Here is a 23,259-nt window from a genome sequence, read left to right on the forward strand (position 1 = left end):
GCAGCAAGCAGGGAAACGCGGAAAACATGCAGGACCAGAGCTGAGAAACACCAATCTAAAGGTTTCCCCAAAATAAAATAATGGGAAGCTGAAGGTGGATTCTGATTGGATTTTAAAAAAAGCAGTTTTTTTTTTTGTCATGTGACCATAGATCAGAGGTGATTTAAAATCTCTCGACACCTTTATTCTTGCAGTGTGGCTTCTTGGCATCTGAACTGAACCCACTGTAATAAGATTAAAACCAGACATCTATTTCAAACTCTGATTTAAAGACTAGAGGCCAGAAAAGGTTGTTAAATTGTTATTTTGTTTGTTAATGGTTGCTGTCAGCCAGAGACTTAAAGAAAAAATAAACACAGGGCGAAGAGATTTAAGCAAAATTGTGATGAGGCTATTCCAAGAAAGTGCATTTCTAAAAAGGTTCACTGAAAAAAAGCCAAAATTTTGAACTTTTTAAATAATTAACGAACTCCCTTTTTTCTGCAAACTAATCCAGAACCAAAATGTGAAAGCAGACTGTTCTAAACTCTGTAAAAAAAAAACCCTCATGATAAATAAACCTTGATTTTGGTTAAAACACAAAAGAATGCAACGGTGAGATAAAAACAACAAAACTAAAAGCTTAATCTTAAAATCATGTTTTCTGGAGGTTGTTTTTATTTGAGTTACAAAATATGAAGTGCCATCAGCAGACTCCACACAAGAGTTTGCCAATTTTCTTTGTGTTACAAGTATTTACATCAGAACAAAAAAAAAAAAAAAAAAAAAAGTAAAGATCCATCTAAGTTTCCACACTCTGCGTTCTCGTATGTCCCGGAAGGGTAAAGTCTCTGTTAAGTCGTCATTTTGTCCACTGACGTTTAAATATTTAAAATATTTACAATGTTCTGTACTGAAAAGAAAACTCCTAATGAAGCGTGTTCAAGGTGAGGGCCCCGTGCCAAAAAAAAAAGTGTGACCGCCTCAGTAGTGAGAACAATGAGCAGAGATGGTGGGTGAGAAGTCGCTGTTAAATGAAGGTGGTCCTCATCAGGGTCTCCGTAGATTTACAAGTCCATACTTCCTCTGATAAAAGGCCGAGCGAGGAAGTCTGTACATGATTTATTTTTAAAAAAATAATAGTAATCACACCATGAAATGTCCTGCCAGCCGCCGCTAGGTTCAACAGCTTTTAACGATCCGCCTGTGAAGAAAAGAGCCAAAACAACACCAACAAAAGACGGCAGCCAGATAATCACCTGTTCTTATTTTACCATCGGGTTTTTTTTTTTCTTCTTCTTCTTCTTCTTCTTCGGTGCATCTCCAAAACATTAGAATAAAACTTCAATAAATATAAATACAGCAGAAAAAAAAAATGGTCAAGTAAGACTCGTTCTGGTTTGATCCATCCCTGAGTTTTTTTTTTTGTTGTTTTTTTTTTCATTTGTTTGTTTTTTTGAGAAGGACAAATATACCAGACAGGAGTGACAAAAGAAAAATCTGATGTTAAAAAAAAAAAAAAAAGAAAATGTTTATAAAGGTACATCCAACCCAACCCTCTCCCCTTCTCCCTAAACTGTATCCAGGAACAAAAACTTGGTTGAAGATCCTCTGGTCTCCTGAGGCTGGTGGGCCAGAGCGTCCCAGCGGGGGGGGGGGGGGGGGGGGGGGGTCCCAGCAGCAACGGCAGCGCTTACACAGAGGTGATGACAATCATGAGGTGTGGCGAGATGCTGGAGATCCTGTTCAGAAGGTCGGGGGCAAGCTGTGACAAGTGGCTCTCGGAAAACTCACAGGGCGGGAAAATCTGGAGCACATAGGCGGGCTGAAATAATAATAATAAAAAAAAAAACAAGGATTCAGACAGTTTATACTTGAAGAAATTAGGGCTGGGCGACATGGATTAAAAAATAAATCATACCAAATCTGATTAATTGATTTTTTTCCCCTCCTTTTTGTTTCATAAAAAGAAATTAAAGAAATTATTTTAAAACCTTGCTTTTTATGTCAAGTATTTTGTCAGGGAGTTGACCTGAATTCAAAGTGCAACTAAAACAAGCTGTGAAACATGCTTGTAAAACAAGATGGCAGCCGTGCCATTATAAACAATGAAAATATAACAAAACATTTGCTGCTATAGTGGTATTACACATTGAGCTAAGAACAGGCTTCACTGCACTTGTGAACTTCAAACTAAGTTAAAAAAAAAAAGTAAATAAGTAAATGAAGTACCTCGTATTATGGTAAAAAAAAAAGTTTCCACTTAATATTTTGACAATACATTTGCCTAAACATATATTCAGCATCACATGCTGTTCTCTTGATGGAAACCCAATGAGTGTATTGATTAAATAAAATCCAGATTTTCCAAAAATGAAATCTTACAAAATTGTAAATTCGAATTATTCGATTAAATCGATTTATCGCCCAGCCCTAGAAGAAATGCACTAAAACTTTGTTCACAGAACGAGCCACGCAGCGGCTTAAAATTCACAGCTTCAGAGCACAGACTGAAGCCATAACAATAAAACGATACGATAAAGGCCCAGCCCTACCACGGTTCCTCTGGTTCAATAGGGTTTTTAATGAGTCAGTAAAAATGGCCGACTGACTGAAGTTGACACGAAATTTTTGGTTATTTTCCAATAACGATTACGGTTACAAAAAACAAAAAAAACAAAACATGGAGACTCATATTGCAGTCACTCTAATTAAGGTACATTAATTTAAACTAACCGGTGCTGGCTGCTGGAGCAGAGAGCTCAGCTAACTAACCAGCCGGTCATACTGCACAGCAAAAATGGAACTAAAAATAAGTAAAATTTTCTTAAAATTAGTGTATCTGTCCTTGATTTGAAAGGGTAAATAAGATTATCTGCCAATGGAATAAGATTTCTGCACTTAAAATACGAACAATCCATCTCCATCATCTTATTTCAAGTGCAGGATATCTAATTATCTTATTTTATGGGGTCAAAATACTCATTCCGTTGGCAGATAATCTTATTTATCTGCTCAAATCTAGGACAAAAACACAAATTTTAAGAACATTTTACTCATTTTCATGTTTTTGCATTGTGGCGTTACACCAGGAAGAGCAAACGGCTAAACGGGACAATATTCTGAATAATTAAACATTTAAAGCCACAAATACTTTAGCTGGTGGTTATAATTGATAGTCTGTTTATCCAGAATAAAAAAAAAACATTAAGAATGTTAAACCATTACAGAGTCATGCCTGGCACGCATGTTGATAAAAGGACAAAGGAACCTGAAAACAATACAACGGCTGCAGCACACATACCTGTATTTAGTTTTATTTGGTGTATTTGCCTTTTACTTTTAACTTAATTGCCTCATAAAAGCTATTAAAGTTTTTTTTTTTTTTTAAAGTGCTATTTCTTCTACTGGCTCACCGTCGACTATTGAGGCATGCCCCATTTCTCCCCTATAAAAGGACATTTTATAAATAAAACCATGTTTTACCCCTCATCACTTCTTAAAAATAAATCCAAACCTTTAACGTCTCACCTGATTGGAACCCGGATTGGGGATATTGATGATACCAGCTGCTAGTTTGGCCTGCAAGTAGTTGATGAAGGCAGATTTAAGAGCTTGGGTTTGGTTTATGACATCTTCTTGATCTCGTCCGCATGGCAGAGCAAGCAGAAGACAGTAATCACTGTCGCCCTGCAGAGAGAAAGGTGACAAGATTTAGTGTCAGCATGTAGAGCGGATACTTCCTGCTTTTTTTTGGACACGCAACAGGACCTGTCTGACAACACGAAGCAGGCTAAAAGAAACCTCAAGCATCACATAGCGCCCCGATCTAAAGCAATTCAACAAGATGAGAAACAAAATCATTAATATCTTCCAGCCTGGAAAGGGTTATAAGGCCTTCCATGTTTCCATAAATGGAGAAAACATTGAATGCGCTTTAAAAAAAAAGAAGCAAAATTCAGACAAAGTACACAGGGTTCCTACATCATAAGGAAAGTTAAATTCAAGACTTTTTAATGCCACTTGAAATAAAAAGTTAAGACCAACTTCACGATAAACAAGATAAACCTGGTTGCGACAACTTCACCCAAATGTTTATTTTAACATAAACCATTACTTTCTGGCTCAGTAGACATGTTAAAAATTTTGAAAAACATTCCATATAGGAAGAAAGCTAAAAAAAACACACAAATTACAGATATATTTTTAACAACTACTGAACTGAATTCACAAACTTTGTTTTGTTCCCTACTAAAATAAACTATAAATCAGTTTTAAAAATCACAACATAACCAGCGCCAACTCTTTTTACTGTTTGGTAAGGATTACAAAAATAAAATCCTATTTATGACCTGGTAACAATTTTAAGACCTAAGAAAGACTGATTTAAGACATTTTAATGCCAATTAAGGCCTTAGTTTTATATTACAGAATTTAATGCCTTTTAAGACTTTTTAAGGATCCGCAGGAAACCCTGACACGCACCGTCATTCTTCTGGCTACGCTCTCCAACTGAGAGGCCTCCAGCCTCATCCTCTGGACGATCCTCAGCAGAGCGCCTCCTTCTTGCACCGGCAGCGATCGATGAGTCAGGGCTTGGTTGCCGCAGACAAAATGCAGCTGGACGGCGGCGGTGTCGTTCTTCAGCGCCAGGAGGCCTTGCCACACGATGGGGTACTTCTGTTTGAGGCGGGCGGAGAGAGAGGACAGCGTGTGAGACGGGAGGCCGTCCTGGATTCAGACCGGCGGGTCTGAAGGAAAGCAGGAGCGACGTTTGTCTTACCGTGAGCAGCTGCACCATGTTGGCAGGCTGGGTCATCTTGCCGTCCGGTTTAGGCTGGAGATTTGCACCCTTTAAAAAAACAGGAAGAGAATCCTTAGAGAAGCCATAAAATTAAACTGGACCGTTTGGCTGTCGCTCTCACAGCTCAGCAGGCTTACCATGCTGGGCGTGACGTTCAGCGGCGGCTGGCCGTGCCCCACGGAGGTGTCGGGGATCTGAGCGTGCATGCGGTTGGGGTACATGGAAGAGTACTCGGAGAAGGAGCCGCCGGGCTGCATCAGGGAGACCCTCTGGGGGGACGCGATCGCGGCGCCGGACTGTCGGATCCCCATCATGCCGTCCTTCGGGAGAGGAGAGTGCGGCCGCTTCGCGTCCAGCGACTTCATGTCCTTCTCGGAGACGCTTTTGGCCAGAATGTGAGGTCTCGGAGACAAAGCGGGCGGCAGGGTTTCCCCGTGCTGGTGCAGGTGCACGTGCATCTCCCTCTGAGCCATGAGGGTCTCCAACGGCACGTTCGTCCTCAAAGGTCCCCGCGTCTCCGACGGCAGGGCGGCGGAGGGCCTCGCCGCTTGGTGGAAGTGTCTGGACTCGTCCTGCTCGCCCTCGTGAGTCCGCATCGACCCGTGGTTGACTTTGAGGACCTTGTCCCTGCCGACCGCCTGCGGGGAGGAGGAACGCTGCTGCATGGAGCCGGACCAGGGGGAGGCCAGCTGCTCGCCGTGCACGTAGTTCATCACGGACAGCGGCGGCGTGTTCACCCGGACGTCCCCCTGGACGAGATGTCCCACCGGGATGGACTGGGAGACGCAGTGAGGGGACATGCGGCCCAGGCCGCCCGGCACGTTGTGAGGCGGCATGATGACGGACTGCTCCGGGTGGTGCACGCCGGAGATGTACTGCTGCATGGGGTTGAGCGCGGACGACAGCATCACGGGGATCCCCTTTGGCGACGAGGAGCCGAGGGGCGACGACACCTTGGAGAACGTCGGGTGCGGGTGGCCCGACTTACGCGGCGACCGCGGCTCTTGTTTGATGCCGCCGAGATGCGACGGCGCTCTCTCGCCGGCCGCCGTGACGAACGCCACGTGGTTGCCGGGGGGCGAGGGCAGGTGTGGGCTGATGGCCGGGCTTATGGCCGACGTCCAGGGCGGCTTGGCGCCGTCGTTGCCGTGAGGATCAACGCTCTCCATCTTCTTCTGGTGTTTTAACGACAGGTAGTCCTGGTGATAAGCCATCCCCTGCTGGTTGCCCTGCGGGAGACGCTTCACAACCCCCTGGGACTGGTAGCCTGGATCCATCTTCTCCAAACCGCTGCTCTCCTGCTTGATGGAGGACAGGGGTTTCCCCGGATGGCCGTGGTCGGCCTGCGAAGCCCCCTTCTGGTGTCCCGACTGAGCGTGGCCGTACACGTCTTGCTTAATCTGGGGGATCGACACCAGCTGCTGGGACTCGATGTCGCCCGCAGTCGCTTGAGGGATCTGGCTAATCTTGGCGCTGATCCTCAGGGGTCCCTCTGTTTTCTGGCCCGAGTGGCTCAGCACCACCACGCCCTCAGACGTGTTCACCCTGAGACCCGAGCAAGAGCCGGCGCTGAAGGCGGGCCCGCCGTCGTCTTTGCAGGGCCTGTAGGCCGTCTTCTGCACAGCCACGTCCATGGGGGGGTTCCCGCTGTTCAGCATCGCCTTCTCCTCGGACTCGGGCGGGTTGCACACGCGACTGATGACAGACGTGGCCGTGGACGCGATGACGGAGATCACAGATTTGGCCTCGGCGGGGGGCGTCCGGACGACGGGAGCCGGCGGGTGCGTCTTACCGTCGGCGGTGAGCGGGGAGCTACTCTGGATCGCAGCCGTGATGGCGGGATTGCTCTCAGAGGGATTCTGCTCTCGGAGGCCCGGCAGACTGGAGGGAGCCGAGCTGCCTCCTGGATTTGAAATGCTTTTAGGTTTCATGAGGATCTGCCTCAGGTCACTCGTGCCGTGGTCGAGCTCTTTGCTGTTGGAGTCCGCGGCGGCGGCGGCGGCCGGCTGGCCTTCCTTGGCTGCCGCTGACACTATATGAGCCGAGGGAACGCACGCATCCTTCGGCGGGTGCCGCCAGTCGGGCGGAGAAGCCGGCGCTCTACTCGTCTGAACGGCCCGCAGGTTTTGCCGGTTCGACGCCGGAGACGGAGAGGCGCAGTCAGCCGGCAGCTGCTGGGGCTTCGGGTAGACGGGGCTCTTAGCCTGGGGGGGTGCGGGTTTCACGGCCGCCGTTTGCTCCTCCACAGACGACGCCGACTCCATTTGCGCTGCCGCTTTGACCGCCGGAGGTTCAGCCTCGGGTTTCCAGGTCGTGGGAGTGATGACGGCAGCAGCCGCGGCGGACGGCGGCTTCTCACACGTCGTCTTCACGTCAGAAGCTGCGCTCTCAGCTAAGGGCGCCGGCAGCTCCTCGCTTAACGGCGGGTCTTCTTTTACGTCCTTTCTGGCGTGCTTTGGGGCTTTGGATCGTTTCGGTGTTCTGGGTCTTCCCTTGTTGCCCTTTTTGGGTGTATTAGAGAGCACCGGCTCCTCCTGCGTCGCGGTTTCGGGTTCTTCCGCCTTGCCCGGCTGGACGAACTCGTGGATCTCAGGCTGTGGGCAGAGCGGAGCCGCCGCGGGGAGCGCCTCGCCCGGATCCTCGGTCTTTATCGAGTCTATAGCGGCCATCAGCTCCGTCTCGCTGGCGGGGTTACAAGGCTTCTCCTCCTCTGGATGCCCCTTTACCTCGGCGGGAGGGACGGGCGGGGTCGACGGCTCCGTCGGGAACGCCGGCTCGGTGAGTTTGGCGATGTTCTCCACCGCCTGCTCCAACTCCCGCTCCTGTGAGAAGGAGCTCTTTGCGGGTTCTGCGTCCTGCTTCTCCTCGTCGGGGCACTCGTTGAGCTCCTCTGGCTCACCGGCTCTGGCCTCCTTCGACGAGTCCTCCTGATTGCCGAACTCCTCGTCGCCTAGTTGCAGGAGCTCTTTGACCTCGGCGATGTTTATTCTGATCTGCAGGTCTTTGAGGACCGGTGACGACCTGATCTTTCCTCTCGGGGTCTTGTCTTTCTCTGGGAGAAGTTTCTCCTCAGCGACCGGAGCGTCGGCCTCTCTCCCGTTCGATTTCCCCTCGCACGTCTTGTCGTCCTTGTCTGTGCTCGGTTCGGCGCCTAGTTTCTCCTTTTCACCTTTCTTTGCATCAGATTTCGCTGAGGAATCTTTGCCTGAATCTGAGGAATGCTGTGAGGACAAACCGTCTGCGTCCGTCGCCTTCCTCTGACTCTCATCACCGGCTTCAGCTTTGTCTCCTTTCTTGCCGCCTGGAGCTGAGGGTACTGGATTCGAGGAACCCTTCATGAGATGAGGGGATGTTTTCCCTTTAGCGACTCTTGAAATGCGTTCGCCGCTCTCCGAGTCATTCGAGTCCGCGTCCTTGTTGTCCGTTTTCATCTTCTCCGCTTTTGCGGCGGAGATCTCTTCGGGCTGCTTGCGGTTCTTCGGAGGACGGCCGCGCTGCTTCGCCGGCGCCGGAGCAGGCGCGTCCGGCTCGGTGCCGTGCGCCGCGGCTTCTTTCTCCGTGGCCCGCTTTCTGCCGGACCGCGGCGACTCGGTGACGTCCTTCCCGCGGCCCGGCGCGTCGTCGTCGACCGGCGTGGCGTAAACGGACTTCACGTTCCTTCGCGTCCGCGCCCTACTGATCGGCAGGCTCTGCTCCAGATGATCGAGCTCGGACCCGGGAGTGGGCGACTTGGCGGTGGACTTGGTTTCGGCTCTTGGGGACGAGCCGCGCTTCAGCTTGTCTTTGTCGATGCGCTCGCTCTTGCGCGTGGCTTGCTTCTCGGAAACGGAGATGGGCGTTAGAGGGACCTGAGCGGGAGACTGCCGGCCTTTTTTAGCCTTCGTCTCTTTCGTCTTGTTTTCTTTCTGGAAGGAGATCTGCTCGTCAACGGCGTCGCCAGCAACAGATGGTTGCTCTTTGCCAACTTCAACTTTCTTCTCTCCTTCTGACTCTTCGGCGGTCTGACACGTGGAGAGAGGCTCTTCCTTGGCCACGTCCGCCTCCTCGGCGAGGCGGGCCTGAATCTGACCGCTGGCTGCAGCAGGCACTTCTGGTTGCGACGCCTCTGGTTCCAGCTCTGGCTCTGGACCGCTGGCCGACTCTTCGTGAGGAACCGGGCCGTGTGTTTGTTCTGCAACCTGAGGTTTTGCCTCCTCAGCAAGAAACTCCAGCTTCTCCCCAGAAAGCTTCGTTTCAGGAACCGCTTCAGGCGCCGGTTCAGGTTTTAGGGCCTCGGTTGGTGGGTGAGGCGTCGGTGAGACGGCTTCACTTTCTTTTACCTCCTCCTTTATCTCCTCTTTTGTAAAAGACACAGGCGGGCTTACGTCGGCGGGCGGATTTGGCAACGTGCATTTTTGATCTATAGGAGGCGTGTCTTTGATCACAGACGGAGTAACAGGATTAGGAGGGAGTCTTGGCTCAGGAACAACCTGTTCGACGGGACTGACGGGTTTGATTTCTGCCTCCATGCCACATTCTGGCTTGTCGTTTGACCGTGGAGCCGGTTGTTCCGGATCGGACGGTTTTTCCTCTTTAATTTCGTCCGTGCACGCCGCGCTCGCTTTGTCCTCCTGCAGCTGCTGGCTCTTGTTTTTTTGCTGCTGCAGCTGCGTGAGCTCCAGGAAGCGACTGTGAAAGAGGACGACCGGGCCGGTCTCGGGTTCCCCCTCGGCCCCCTGCTGACCGGCCTGCTGGTTCAGCATGTGCTCCAGCTCTTCGTATTTGCGCTCCAGGTGCTGGAGCCGCCTGGAGTCCAGCTCGAACACGGCGCTGTGAAGGAACCGCGAGGCGAACAGCTCCCGGCGTTCGTGTTCCTCCGGCTTGGGCTCCTCCTTCCTGTCATCCAGCTTGTCCTCGGACCCGCTCCGTATCTTCTTCTTCTTCATGTACCAGGAGGGAGTGGGCCGCGGCGCCGACTCCACTTTCTCCGTGTCTTTCTGGCTCCGGAAGTTCACAAAGTGGGAATCGTAATCCAAGAAGGACCAGTTGTCCTCGCGAGACGACGAGAGAGACTTGGCCCGCTCGAGGAGAGCCTTCGTGTCCGGCGTGATGGTCTGGTCCAGAGCGAAGGAGTAGAACTTGTTTCTTTCGAGGTGCGCCAGCTTGGGGTCTGAGAACCTATCGAGCCTCGGCCTCTCGGAAAAAGGCACGGACGTGGAGGGAGCAGGGGAGAGAGGTTTGTTCTCTCTGTCCTCCTCGGAGTCCGACCTCACCTCCCCGGGCTCCAAGTCGTGCCAAAGGCCCAAATCCGAAGGCTTGCGGCTGTGAAGGTTTTTACTTAAGCCTCTGGGAAAGTTCAGGTTGGGCAGTAAGTCTTGTTTAACTCTGCTCTCCCACCTCCTCTGCTGATCATCCTCCACAATGTTTACAGGCGTGTTGGTTTTGTTCGCCTGCGTGTTGTGAGTCTTTTTCACCAAAAGCTCGAGCTCTGGGTGGATCTTCTGATTGTTGCGACTCAGCTCCTTCAGGGAGGCGTCGATGAAGTCCTCGTCGGCGTGCTGAGGGAAGACCTGGTGCCCCGGTGAGGGCGTGCCGCTCCAGTCGGGATCTTCGCTTTTCTGCCTCCTGTAGACGCGCTCTCTCTTTATCCCGGGCTCCACTTCGAACTGGTCGGAGAGCTTGTGGGAGGGGAAATTATCCGTGACGTCCTCGGGGGGTTTGCCCACTTCGTGCACGAGACTCCGATGTTCCAGGTCCTCCGCTTCGCTCCTTTGGAGACTTTCTGCCCGTTTGAGTTTGTCGGACTCCCGCTGCTGTTGCTGCTGCAGGTGCAGACGTCTGTTCTGCTCCATCTGCTTGCGGTAGCTCTGAGAGAGGTCGATGTCAACGTGGTCCTCCTTACCTTTGCCGCTTTTATTAGTTTCCGCATTCTGGCTGGGTTTGAACGCAGCATTTTGCTCTTGCTCTCTAGCGACGCTCTGCTCTGGATTCCCCTCCAGCGAGACCCTTCTGGACGAGGCGCCTCCTTGCTGCCGTTTTGACTCCGCCGGGTCTGCAGACCCTTCGGATTTCTCCCTTTGTCCTCTGAGATCCTCTAGTCCGTCCTTTTGAGCGGCACTTTTTTCTGCTTTGAGTCGTGCATCTCGTCGCTGAGGATCTTTGTGCTTCTCTGCGTCCGGCTCTTTCGCACAAGCGCTACTCGGCCCAAACTCCGACGTCACACTGCCGTCCTCCTCCTCGTGTCGGCTCCTTTTCTGACGAACAGTCTTGCCACCTAGATCCCCGAAGCGCCTCTTTCTCGCAGCGAGGCGGTCCGAATCCACCGATGACTCTTTCCCGTCGCTCCCAATGACAGACTTGGGGTGTTTTTTGATTTTGGGTTTTCCGTCCGGCTCTGCGACATCCCCTTTGTTTGTTTCGCCTTTAGCAGAGTCCTGCAGAGCGGCTGATAACTGGCCTCCAGGCAGACCGTCTCCTTCCACCTTACATTTCTGTTTCTCCTGAACGTCTTGGTCGGATCCCCTCCCTCGTCCAGACCCTCCGTCAAAACCGGCGTCCGGCTCCGTTTCTGGGACTTGGCTGGCCGGCGACTGAGCCTTTGCTTTCCTCGATTTACTCTTTTCGGCCTTTTCTTTGTCGGTTTTATCTTTCCGCCTCGGACGCTTGGTTTTCTCGGCCCCTGCCGGGCGATCGGGCTGCGCGCTCTTCTCGCTCTTCGCGGCGTGGTCGAGCAGGGTCTTTTCGGACTTGTCGAAATGCAGGGGCGACGTGGAGCTCACGCTGCCGCTCCTCTCGGAGGACTGGCTGTAAACGCGTCGCTCCGAGTCTCTGGTGGCACGCTCGGACGAAGACGGGGATATCGTGGGAGTGATGGCTCGCCGCGGATGAGACGGGCTCCACCTGCTGCGGTCAGCCTCGAATCGCTCCCGCTCTCGTTCTCGCTCTCTCTGAATGTAGGTGTATTTCCTGATGTCTTGCTCGAACGGGTCTCTGTAGTCCCTGTAGTCCCGTGGATCTTCGTGATAACGCGGATCAAAGTGTTCCCCCTGATAATGTTCCAGCTCGGGAAAGCGCTCTCTGCTGCGTGCAGCGTACTCCCTGCGAGCATCTTCTGGATAAAGGCCCGTGGTTCTTATGTTCTCGTAGTAAGCCCTCTCTGCTGTAAACTCGTGATAAGGAGGTCTGCGGTCCTCCCTGGAAATTGGAAAGATCATAAAATCACATTAGAAATGTTAAAAATACACTTTTTTTTCCATAAATCTAATATTATCTTATACATATATGGTTGATTCACTTCCTTAAAACTACTAATGTTGTTTTAAACAGGTTTCCCACACCTTGGTGAACATTAAATTCAAGGACCTTTTAATGACTTTCCAGGACTAATTTCCTCAAATTCAAGGACCACACGTGGCGGCATTTACCTACTGTGACCGCTGAATAGGTTATCATATTTTAATACAATGCAAATTCAATAAAAGACTAAACGGCATAGAAGTTGTTGGGTCAGAAGCAATGCAAGAAAGTGGACTTAATTTATAGCCTACATTGATATTGATCATATTCATAGCCTACATTTATATCCACAGTACATGGCTATGCCATACTACATTAAATATAAAATGTACATTAGCCTACCGTTTCATGGAATTTTATGGAAAAAAGTGCAGCATTGAGATGTTCAGAATTATATCAATTTGTTTCACTTACTTTCATCTTTGATTAAGCTAGTTTTTGACTTTGACTCTGAAAAGTCGCTAAATATAGCGACAAAGTCGCTGAGTTGGCAACGCTGCGTGAATGTAACCTATTGGACGCACGTAGGCCTAAACCGTAGCCTACCAACTAACGAAGAAGAGCGAACGTACTTTTGCAAATTAAAAGTCTGTGGAATCAACATAATTTTAAAAGATTGTGTGGTAGTAAAATAATGACACGAGTTGTCATCCGTGTGAACTTTCAACCCCACAAAAACATTCAAGGACTTTCAAGGACAAGGGTTTTTTTTTTGGCTGTTCTCAAGAACTTTCAAGGGCCTTGAATTTATTTTTTCAGATTCACAAACTTTCAAGGATTTCAAGGACCCGTGGGAACCCTGTTTAAATCCCAAAGGAAATGAGAGTAAAATTACCGCCGTTCTGTTGGAACTTCATAGAAGTCTCTGATGTCTTGACCGGAGGCCTGCATTGAGCGGTAAAATGCATTCTGGCTTTCCTGACTCGCAAAATCAACCTATAAAACGACCGGAAAATACCAATTAAGCATCAAAACACATTTAAAAACATTTAAAAAAAAATAGAAAATTATATATGTAATCTTCACCTTAATTTTATTACCGCCAATCTTCCAGCCTTTGGTCTCCCTCACAGCTGCCTGAGCAAAATCCGTGTTATTGTACAAGATGAGGGCCATTCCTTTTAGTCGATCAAATACAACCTGTGAAAAGGTATAAATCGCACAGTTACGACAAGGAGAACTAAAACCGAGAACAAAAAAAAAAAAACAAAAAAAAAAGAGGAAAAGAGGCGCTCACTTTAACTACATGCCCATAGCGCATGAAATGCCGTGTGAGATACTGCTCTGTGATGTTGGGGGCCAGACCATCCAGCCAAACGCATGTGGTTGGTATACTCTTTCCAAACCCGAGCTACACATAAAAGCAGAGAAAACATTGTATTCACAAAAACTTAAATAAGTATTAAACACAGAATAAATAGTTATGGTCTTTACTGGGAATAAAATCACTACCTTAAGTCTGTTGTTGCCCAGATATTCTGCATCCATTTTCTTTATGGCTTTGCAAACGCTGCTAATGTCAGAATACTGGACAAAGGCATACTGAGGAATCCCATTTGCTTTCTTGATGTCAATATCCTTGAAAAAGAATTTTAAAAAAATAAAAATAATTACAAGAACGCTCACTGTAAAGTGGGGAATATGTTGGACAGTAGACAACTGCGATGGGAACATACAACAATTTCTCCAAAGCGCTGAAAAATGTCAAGAAGTTGCTGATAGCTGGTGGTCTTTTCCAGATTGCCTATGAACAGCGTCCTCGTAGCCTTGGGGTGGAACTCGTCTAGGCGTCCGTCTAAAGGCCTGTAGTCGTTTTCATTCTCAGTTTCTGACGGAGGGGGGGGGGGAAAAAAGGGGGTTTACTAATACTTCAATCCTACCAGTCGATCTTAACGACTGACTCGACATCAGATCAGGTTTGTGGTAATCCAGTCGTGTCAGGCGGTCTTCATTTGCCCCCACTTACCAGGACCATTCCAGGCAGTAACCTCGATAAGCATCCCAAAGAACAGCTTCCCCTTGGAGACACTGAGGGCTTTCTCCTGATCCTCCTGCTGCCTGAAGAACACTAAGCCATAGCGGTCCTCTGATGCGCCGTGGATCTGCACCGAATTCACTTTCCCGTATTTCTTGAATTCGTGGAAGAGTCCATCTTTTAGACTTGTATCTGCAGAAGGAAAATCAAACTGTAATTGTCTAATTCAGACAAGAAATCTGCAGCAATTAAGAATACTGATTCTCCAAATATGGCACCAGTCGATCTGGAACGACCATCACCCTTTTTGTTTCACGATGCTCTTGGACACATTTTACATGATTTATTGTGTATCTAAATGATTAGCCTTTAATGGTTGTTTTCTCAAATTAAATACAGAATGTCTTTAAAAAGCAGTTCTTCTGTTTACTGGTCTGTTATCGGATATCTTTTGCTGTCATTTAGTGGCTGGGTGTGAAACGATGTGTTTGCAAACAGAAAAACGGATTACTCCTGTTTTAAAAATTCTAAGCTAAAAGACAATATGAACTGAGGAAAAAAAATGATGTGAATATTGAAAAAGTGAAAAAATGTGGAGCACCAAAAAAAAAAAAAAACCCTATAGTTTAGGGTCTCTCAAAAAAGTACTACTTTCCAACCACAGTTATATCTGGGGTAGATTTCTACAACTATCACCCTACTTCCAGCAATAATAACAAGAGTAAAAAAAAAAAATGGCCACAGGAAAAAATATATCCAGCAAAGGAAATGCTCCTTAAATTGATGCAATCTGCAATCTGAGTTTTTCCCCAGTGTTTTGTGCCACAATCTTAATGTAACGGTCAAAAATGGTACCTGAGCCTTAAAGAATAAAATAAAAATCAAGCCTCTGGCATTTTAAAACAACTAGAGAACCAGATTTTCTCTCCCTAAAAACAAATTTGAATCCAGCTGAAAATCCAAGAGCTCCTCATACAAAACTAACCTGTGGAGCGAACTGGTAAGTTTTGCACTTTTATTCCAAAGCTCCTCCGTGGCTCTTCAGAATCCATCACCATGCATGGCTGGGTCGCATGCGTCGCCGATGACTGAACGGAGCGCGCCCGGGAACCATCGCTGGAGCTGCTGTTTGAATCGCTGTCGTTTCAAAAAAATAAGGAGAGGAAAAAATAAATGAGCTGCAGAAACAGAGAAATGAAGCTAATAGGTGCAGATTTTAATGTGCATACCTGCCGCTGCCTGTGCTGCTGGTGCTGCTCACTGAGTCCGAGCTCGAAGATCTGCTGTGAGATCTCGATCTGGGGCCTCTTCCAGGGGACAAAGGCGTTCTTTTAGGAGAATGGGGCGTTTTTGAGGTCTGCCCTGCTGTCCGTTGGGGAGACGGGTGCCTCGACTGGGAGGAATGAGACGACCTGCTTCGACGGTGGTGGTGATAAGCCCGATCGACCCGCCGCCCTCTATCGTCTCTGTAGAGGTCGCGCCGTGTCGAATTGGTAAGAGTAAACGGGTCTCGTATTCTAGAGTCAAAATGTGGGTCTGCTGCCTCAAAGCTCCCTCCGATGGCACTGCTGCCGGGGCCGGCGGTGGCAAAGACGGAGCGATCGCGGTAATATTCGGCGTTGTAGTGACGTGGTCTGTCAAAAGTCCCACTGCGCTCGTGGTGGCCATATGGGCTGTGATCGTATGCACGTTCACGGCTTTCTGAGCTACTGTGAATCAAGAACAGGGTGGAGAGATTTACAAAGAAAAGGAGAATTAGTGAAATCTTAAATTAAAAAAATGGCCCATCACAAAACAACCTGCAGAGCACAGATGCAACAAAGCAACTTGTTTATAAAAGTTAGAAAACAACCAAGTACGCCACAACTACACAAACAGGCTCACTATTCATCGTCTTCAGAGCTAGCTTTACATCTAGAGCGTCTAAAGTGAAAATATATATATATATATATATATATATATATAGATATATATATATATATATATATATATATATATATATATATATATATATATATATATATATATATATATATATATATATATATATTAAACAATACCTTGCAATGATACTTAAATTTACTGCATCTTGTCATGTTAAAACCACCAACATCACTGTAATTTTGTGGGAGATTGTGATAAACTAGCACACGTTTGTGTAGCGCAATTAAAATTACAAACAATTTGTAAACTTCTTGAATACAAATCTGAAAAGTGTGACCTGAATTTGTTAAATCCTGTGTTACTAAACAATTTAATTAGTAAGTAAGAGTCTACCTGTGTATAATCACACCTGAGCATCAATACAGGTGAACCACTAACACCTTGTTGCGGAGAGCCTGAGTTTCTTTAAATCGAGATTAAAAACACATTTGTTTAAAATTGCCTTTGAATGTTCCAGTTAAACTGTTTTACTGTTTTTAATTTTCTTTTTTGTTTCTACATTCTATCCCTACTTGCTTTTATTCCTATATTTTAATCATGTAAAGCACTTTGCATTGTCTCTGTACTGAATTGTGCTATATAAAGAAATTTGCCTTGCCTTGCCGGAGAGACAGTAAACGTGCGAAAGAAGGCGCTCTCATCAGAGGAGACCAAAATTACATTTTCTGGCTTATAATGACAGTAAAACAGGGAGGTGGCAGCATTATGCTGTGGGGACGCTTTGCTTCAGCAGGCACAAGCAAGCTGGTCAAGGTCAGTCAGAAGATGGATGCCAAAAACAAGACAATACGAGAAATGAAAAAAAACGCTGGAGGGTGCAAAACACGACTATAGCCGTGTTTCCATCCAATTCTCACACGAATTTTAAGCGAAAAAAAAAAAAAATCATATCCGACCCGTTTCCAATTTACTGGTTCGTAGCGCATTAACCAGGAGACGCACGGCGTAACGTCGTCATACGTTGGCTGTAATAAACAGGAAGTAGATGTAGCTAGCTAGCACGGACTACAGATCAGTAATGGAGCGAGGCTTTAATGCCGCTGTTGCTTCCAGACCTGTTTTTGAGCGTTAGGGGGAAAATCCAAGAAGACGTTGGCAGCAGAAACAGCTAATCAGTCATGTGAGGTAAACGTTCGCTACGTCAGAACTGATTCGACAAATGTGTTTCAATCTCTTTAGCGCATCTACTGTTTTTCGAAAAAACGCAAAAAACGCCTCAAGGCAGCGTTACAGCTTTTCTTGCGAAATTTAGCGAATTAATTTGAACTTTTCCGTTTCCATAAACTCTTACTAATGCGATACTTCAAATTGTGCATTAGAAAACATTGATGAGTTGGAGGCTCAGCTTCCGGCAAAAGGGGTAAACCTGCAGCCTCTGAATGTGCAAAGACATGTTCTGAACATTTGCGGCGATAATTGCTGTGAAAGTTGCTTCAGAAAAAAAAAAACATTTTATTGTGTGGGAGGAGGGGCTAAAAATAAATGCACGCCACACTTTTCAGATTTTGAACTGCAAAAAGCAATTTGAAAGCCATTTATATATTTTTTGTTTCTTTACCGCTACTACTACACTACTTTATGCTTAAAGTATTGAGTCTTCAGGCAAGAAATATAGTGAAGTTGGTGCTTATAACATGGGATATGTGGAAAAGACTAAAGGGTAGGAATACTTTTGCAAGGCACTGTTACTAGCCATAAATTTGCTGCTTAAGCAACAACAGGCAGAGGCATCAATGGCATACGCTTTTTCTACGATGTAACTATGACAAATTACTCTGGCCTTACAAGGTGACAGAAGACCTGTTGTAACTTTTATATCTGAAGAAGAAAAAACACTTTGTGTTTCTATGTCCAGATTTCAGAGGCTGGTGAAATTTTCAACTTTAAAATCCTATGAAGACTCGAGGTGGAAGAAATTTTTCACAGGTTGTGCATGCTGTTCAGATTACATGACTTAATATGTAAATGACACACAAAAAAAAAAAACACATATTGATATGCTGGGGGGGGAAAAAACGATTCACCTCCTGCATCAAATTACACAACTTTCTCTGAAAGCAGCAGAAAACTAAACTTTCACAAAGCACTAGGGAAGCAGAAAGATAAAAAATATGGCCAGAGAAATACCAACCTTTTAGGCAAGAAGTTACCAAAATTTATCCAAATAAAATCTAGGTGGCCAGAATGTGAATGCCCCAATGAAAAATTGAAGGAGAAAAACAAAAACAAAAAAAACATCAATTGCTCCAATTAAGGGGGGAAAAAAAACACTGTATGTCCTGAATTGTACTTTGAGTTATCTTCAAGGACCAGGTCAGGATTCTTGTATATTCCAGTTTGGTATTTAGTAACTAAAATCTCTCCATAGGATGAGGACACAAAAAGGAAAAGCAAAACAATTTCAGAAATATGCTCCTTGACACATTTGAGGAAATGGAGTGGGGGGAAAAAAATAACAATAACTGGATAACATGGTAAAAAAAAAAAAAAAAATGATGATGAACTTAATCTGCATATCCAGGTCAACTAGCTAGTATGTTTGAAGGCAGGATGGCAAATATATCCAAATGGATCAGTCTTGGTGGCAAAGGTAGTATAAGGAAGAATGATGTCCCAAAAATTGAGCATTTAATTTGAGGACAAAAAAAAACGCCTAATGGATCAATAAAAAAAAAAAAATCCCAGTGGATTACATCCCTTTACTTAACTTGTGGAAGAATCAGAATAATAAATCCTTATCGAACCTTGGCATCGGATAATTCCACAGTCCAGCGATCCCATTAGGTATGTTTCCTGACAATTGTCTCGGTCGGAAAAGCACACAACTTTTTTTTTTTTTAAGACTTATCCTGTCTCCTATAACATCCTTGGAGGACTTCTTGGACGTCGCACATACAGATACAGTAAATCCACGCCTCAGTATTCCGAATAAACGGTAACAATACACCTAGCCACCGTAGGATCCACATCACCGTGTCCAGTATGACGCGTTGCACGGAGTACATCCAGGAAGTTGATCACCTCCATGCGTCTTCAGATACAGAGTTACTCCATAACCTGTTGGAGGTCGGTTGTTCGGATCCGGAGTTTTTCTGTTGCTGCCTTCTGAATATAACTTCCTTATTTTGGGCCATGCCGTACGGCATGTAGTTACACTTTTGTTCTAAAGTAACTTGGAGAACTTGGGACATACTCTTAGTCTTTCTTCTGACGCGTAATCTCTAAATTCTTCCATCCAGCTGCTTCACAGTTAAAATCCAAAAATGGGGTACATCCACATATTAGGGAGGGAGGGGGAAAAAAGTAGTCCAACAATCAAGTCTTGGGTCAAAATAATAGGCCGATGGTGGGACATTGATAACCCTCAATAAATCCTTCAGGCAAAAAAAACTTAAAATAAAAAATAAATCCTTTATATTTGGGGATTTATCTCCAGCTTCAGGCAAATCCGCGTACAAATCAGGGTTACACTCCGTGTTGATTAAAATATATCCAACAGGTAGTATCCCACACAATAAATCCACAGCTCACCAGGATATTCCTCATGGATGTAAAATCCAAACCAGATGTGAAAAAAAAAAACCTTTGAAATAGTTACCTTTGCAAATGATTAAGTGAAATTAATTTACTTAAATCCCACGGGCAAGGCGAGTCAGGTGTGATGACGAGTGGAGTGATCCCTAGATTACCCCTTTGTGTGACCCCCCTTTGAGGTACCACTCCCTGACGAATAACCCCCCCGGCTACGTGTACAGGTTTCTACGCTTAAACGACACCTAGAGCACTCTGGATTTTTTTTTTTTTTTCAGAGGGACACCGTGTCCACTTACCCATCTATTCTCCGTTCATAACGTCCCTCTCGGGTGTGTAGGGACACAGGCGGGCCAAACACTGGGCCAACTGTCCCCCTAGAGAATCCCGCAACGTCTCGGCTGCTGGAGGGGGAGCTGTCTTCGAGGCCCCGCACAGCACTGGGGACTGACCCCGGCTCATTGTAGTCAGTCCGAAGGTCTCTGTCTCCCATCTTATTGACGGCATTGTGAGCCTTCTGTGCACTTTTGATATCCACAAAATCCACAAAGGCGGCCACGCCGCCCTCTGACCCTCGCTTTCGCAGCACCTTGACGCTCTCCACACGGCCATACCTGACAGGAAATTAGAGAATAAAAAAAAACAACATAACAAAAAAAAAAAAAAAAAAAAAAAGAGGGAAGTTACATTCAGATCCAAACACAGTCTACTGTTTTTTTTTTTTTTTTTTTTTTTGTATGACATAAACTTGAGATGTAAGAGCAGAGAAGGCAACATGCTAGTAGGGAAATTGCATGAAAAAAGTTATATATTTACTTTTAGGTTACAAAAAAAATATCTGTTACAGTCAGGATCGATGGCACTTTGAGTTGTAAATACTTTTAAAACAAACTGAGCTAATCAAAACAAAAACCTTCAGTGACCAGGGCTGATTTAAGGATAATCGCAAACGGATGGGTTTGTTTGCTTTAGATTAGTTTCTCGGTGAGAATGGCCTCTTCGTTGCGATGCAAACATTAAAAAAAAAAGCTTGCTTCCAGTAACCTTAGTGATGACAAGTGGGAGAAACACGACGACTCGCAAGTCCGCAGCGCCACAATTTTAAGTAGTTTCAGTGACAGCAACCTACTCTGCAGCCAGACAACTTGCTAACATCGGCTCCATAGTGCAGAAAGCTAAATAAAATCATTCAGAGATTAGCTTTCTTTAAATATATATACTTCTAGAACGTATTAGACCGGTAGCGAAAAGAAAAGTCTAATTTGAGTGAATAATACAAGAAAAGTGCTCCACATCATGTCTTGGCTCGCACAGATCACGAAAACCCTGTCGACTTCCCACAAAATGGTTGGCTGGGTGGTAGCTCGGTGGCTAGCAGCTAACTGCCTTCTTTGCGTTAGCAAAAAGTTAGCGGAAGACTCCAAAATATCAACACGTACGGCTGGACGGCTCCGTTTCGTTCAATTGTCTTAAAACAAACGCCGACGTGTGGCAATGGAGAAACGCGCGCCGCAAAAGAAACCCCCCACGAGGAGTAAAAGTTAATAATGCTAACGTTAGCAGGGCTAGCGACGCAGAAAAGGTTAGTGCTGCAGCCAGGGCGCGTAGCTCCGCAAACACGGTCTCGTTCTTGCGTAACATACCTTTTAAAATGCTCCACGATTTTCTCCTCGCGAACATGTTCGGGTAAATTGCCCACCCAGAGGTGTCTGGTTTCCCGAACCATCTTGCGATCGTCTTTCCCCCTTCAAACACATATGATCTAGCACGTTTCTAATCCCCTGCCGGTCGGAGGTCCGCCTGAACAAAATGACCGACGGTTGATTCCGTGAACGAAGTGGGCCCGACAGCCTGCTCCCCGTGTAGCTTTAGCTGTTGTTGGCTGGCTGGCTGGGCTGCTGCGTCCTCGATCAGAGCGCGTGCACGCGCGTCAGCCTCGCTCGCTCTCGGTGGTTTCGGATCGCGAGCCGGCGGAGTTCTCGCGTGAACTGCGAGCACGCGGTTTCATGACGAAAACAAATCAACAGCCCCGGAAGCATGTTATGTAGTTCGTTATGTTGAAAGAAAACATCGCTTATCTGTAAGGACAGAAGAAGCTATCTATAAATCACTAAAAGAAGGTTTTTAAATCAAGTTTAATAAATAATTTAGATGTGTATTAAATTAATCTTAAATTTTTAATGTAGGCTACAGCATGGTTTATTGATATCAATTTAATGAGACAACTTTAGCATTAAAAGTTTCTAAGAATGAAGCAACTCCAATCACTTGTATGTATGTTAGCTTGTGGGTCAAATTTATTTTTAATATTTAATGTTTTAATACCCAAAACTTTATTTGCAGACAATATACATCGTTACACTAAATGTTGAATGCAGTTACTCTAAACCAGGGGTCACCAACATGGTGCCCACGGGCATCAGGTAGCCCCCAAGGACCACATGTTGAGCCCTCAAGCCCGTTCTAAAACTAGCAAAACGCTCCAGAGAGCTGCGTCTAAAATGTTATTCTAATCTGTTGCTCTACTCTTGTAATCACACTTGCATTTATATAGATTTAAAAATGACAATATCTAAAGAAATAAAAGACCATATGTTTATCGGTGCTGACTCTTCTAAGGTCCGTACTGGTAGCCCTTCGGTAGACCCAATACCGATGAAGTAGCTCTCAGTTTCAAAAAGGTTTGTGGTGACCCCTGCTCTAAATGGTGATGTTAATGTTTTTTATTTATTTTTTGTACTTACAGCAAACATTTTTATTTATTAATTATTAAGAAGGGATGATTTGTTGTTGCCATATCACATCAAAGGCCTAAATATGAAGTTGGTTCTATTTTTATTTATTTGGTTACATTTTTTACTAATGGAACTGAACCCCTTTTTTACACATGTTGAGTTAAAAAGGTGTGACTTCTCCTGTTTTTGTTCATGTTAACTGTGTGTTTGGACAGTCAGCTAAGATTGTAAATAAAAGAAAAATAGATGGCAGGTATTATAAAGATGTTTCAAGTTTGTACAAAACAACTAGTAATAATAATAAAAAAAATCAGAATCTGGTACAGAATCACAAATGAGTTTGCTATCTTGTTTCAGTGTAATTAGACTGAATAGAATAGAATACAACCACCTTTATTGTCCCACAGTGGGGAGAAAAACAAAAACAAGTGGACAGAAGACACAAGACTTATACACGAGATAAAAAATATGAAAAAAGCTAAATATAAAGTCAGGCAGTACAACAGAAGAGAAAGAAAACATCAGAAAGGAAGAAAATACTATGCAATTATTAATAAATAAGTCACATATACATAAAAATGTGAAAATGTTCAAGTAAAAAAAAAGCCAACAATTTACAAAACGATGGGAAAAGCTGTGCAATATGCATGACTGTAGAAACAAACACTCCTAGAGAAGTTAAAAAGTGTGCATATGGTCATTAGCATCTGAGAGACAAATATTTCACAGATGTGCACTAGTGTCAGTGAGGTGGGTCTGCGCCTGCGAAAGTCCACCACCAGCTCCTTTGCTTTCTCTGTATTTGACATTTGCTGGTTCTGCTGGCACTAGCCTACAAAACCATGAAGTCAGATTTCTTGTGCTTTATACTAGTGTTGCACCGATACCGATACCAGTATCGGACGGGGTCCCGATCCAGCGCTAAAATGGTGGTATTGGTACCGGCAAGTACCAACAAATAGGGCGCCGATACCATTTTTATGTTTGTATGTCAGTTGAACGCAGCCTTCTCTCTC

The 23,259-nt window shown here is 45.8% G+C and overlaps 1 protein-coding gene across 4 annotated transcripts; it reads right to left on the minus strand.

Moving 5' to 3' along the window:
• Positions 1-622: 622 nt before the first annotated feature.
• Positions 623-21,461, minus strand: si:ch1073-335m2.2 (msx2-interacting protein). 4 transcript variants are annotated; one of them, XM_021317124.2, is made up of 15 exons: positions 21,152-21,461; positions 19,808-20,122; positions 15,263-15,739; positions 15,019-15,170; positions 14,025-14,225; positions 13,735-13,886; positions 13,511-13,636; positions 13,296-13,409; positions 13,085-13,198; positions 12,894-12,994; positions 4,921-11,956; positions 4,763-4,831; positions 4,465-4,659; positions 3,511-3,669; positions 623-1,804 (listed from the first exon to the last, which is right to left on the minus strand). In XM_021317124.2, exons 1-15 carry the CDS (start codon positions 21,232-21,234, stop codon positions 1,673-1,675), a joined length of 9,426 nt encoding a protein of 3,141 aa, XP_021172799.2. In that variant the 5' UTR covers positions 21,235-21,461; the 3' UTR covers positions 623-1,672. The 4 variants fall into 4 exon arrangements, with proteins under 4 accessions (XP_021172799.2, XP_012719218.2, XP_036007127.1 ...); XM_012863764.3 differs by having other exon boundaries at positions 15,263-15,742; XM_036151234.1 differs by lacking the exons at positions 19,808-20,122; positions 21,152-21,461 and adding an exon at positions 18,109-19,788.
• Between the last annotated feature and the right edge of the window lie 1,798 nt (positions 21,462-23,259).

The sequence above is a fragment of the Fundulus heteroclitus genome, chromosome 20 (assembly GCF_011125445.2).
Source record: "Fundulus heteroclitus isolate FHET01 chromosome 20, MU-UCD_Fhet_4.1, whole genome shotgun sequence".
Classification (NCBI taxonomy): domain Eukaryota; kingdom Metazoa; phylum Chordata; class Actinopteri; order Cyprinodontiformes; family Fundulidae; genus Fundulus; species Fundulus heteroclitus.

What these genes read in the sequence shown, in the direction of transcription:
- si:ch1073-335m2.2 (XM_012863764.3), bottom strand. Translation starts at nt 21,234, where the DNA reads ATGGTTCGGGAAACCAGACACCTCTGGGTGGGCAATTTACCCGAACAT. An exon ending in GCTATGGGCATGTAGTTAAA is followed by an intron (nt 13,199 to 13,295) that starts GTGAGCGCCTCT and finishes ACCTTTTCACAG; the next exon opens with GTTGTATTTGATCGACTAAA. An exon ending in ACATGGTGCAGCTGCTCACG is followed by an intron (nt 4,660 to 4,762) that starts GTAAGACAAACG and finishes CGCCTCAAACAG; the next exon opens with AAGTACCCCATCGTGTGGCA.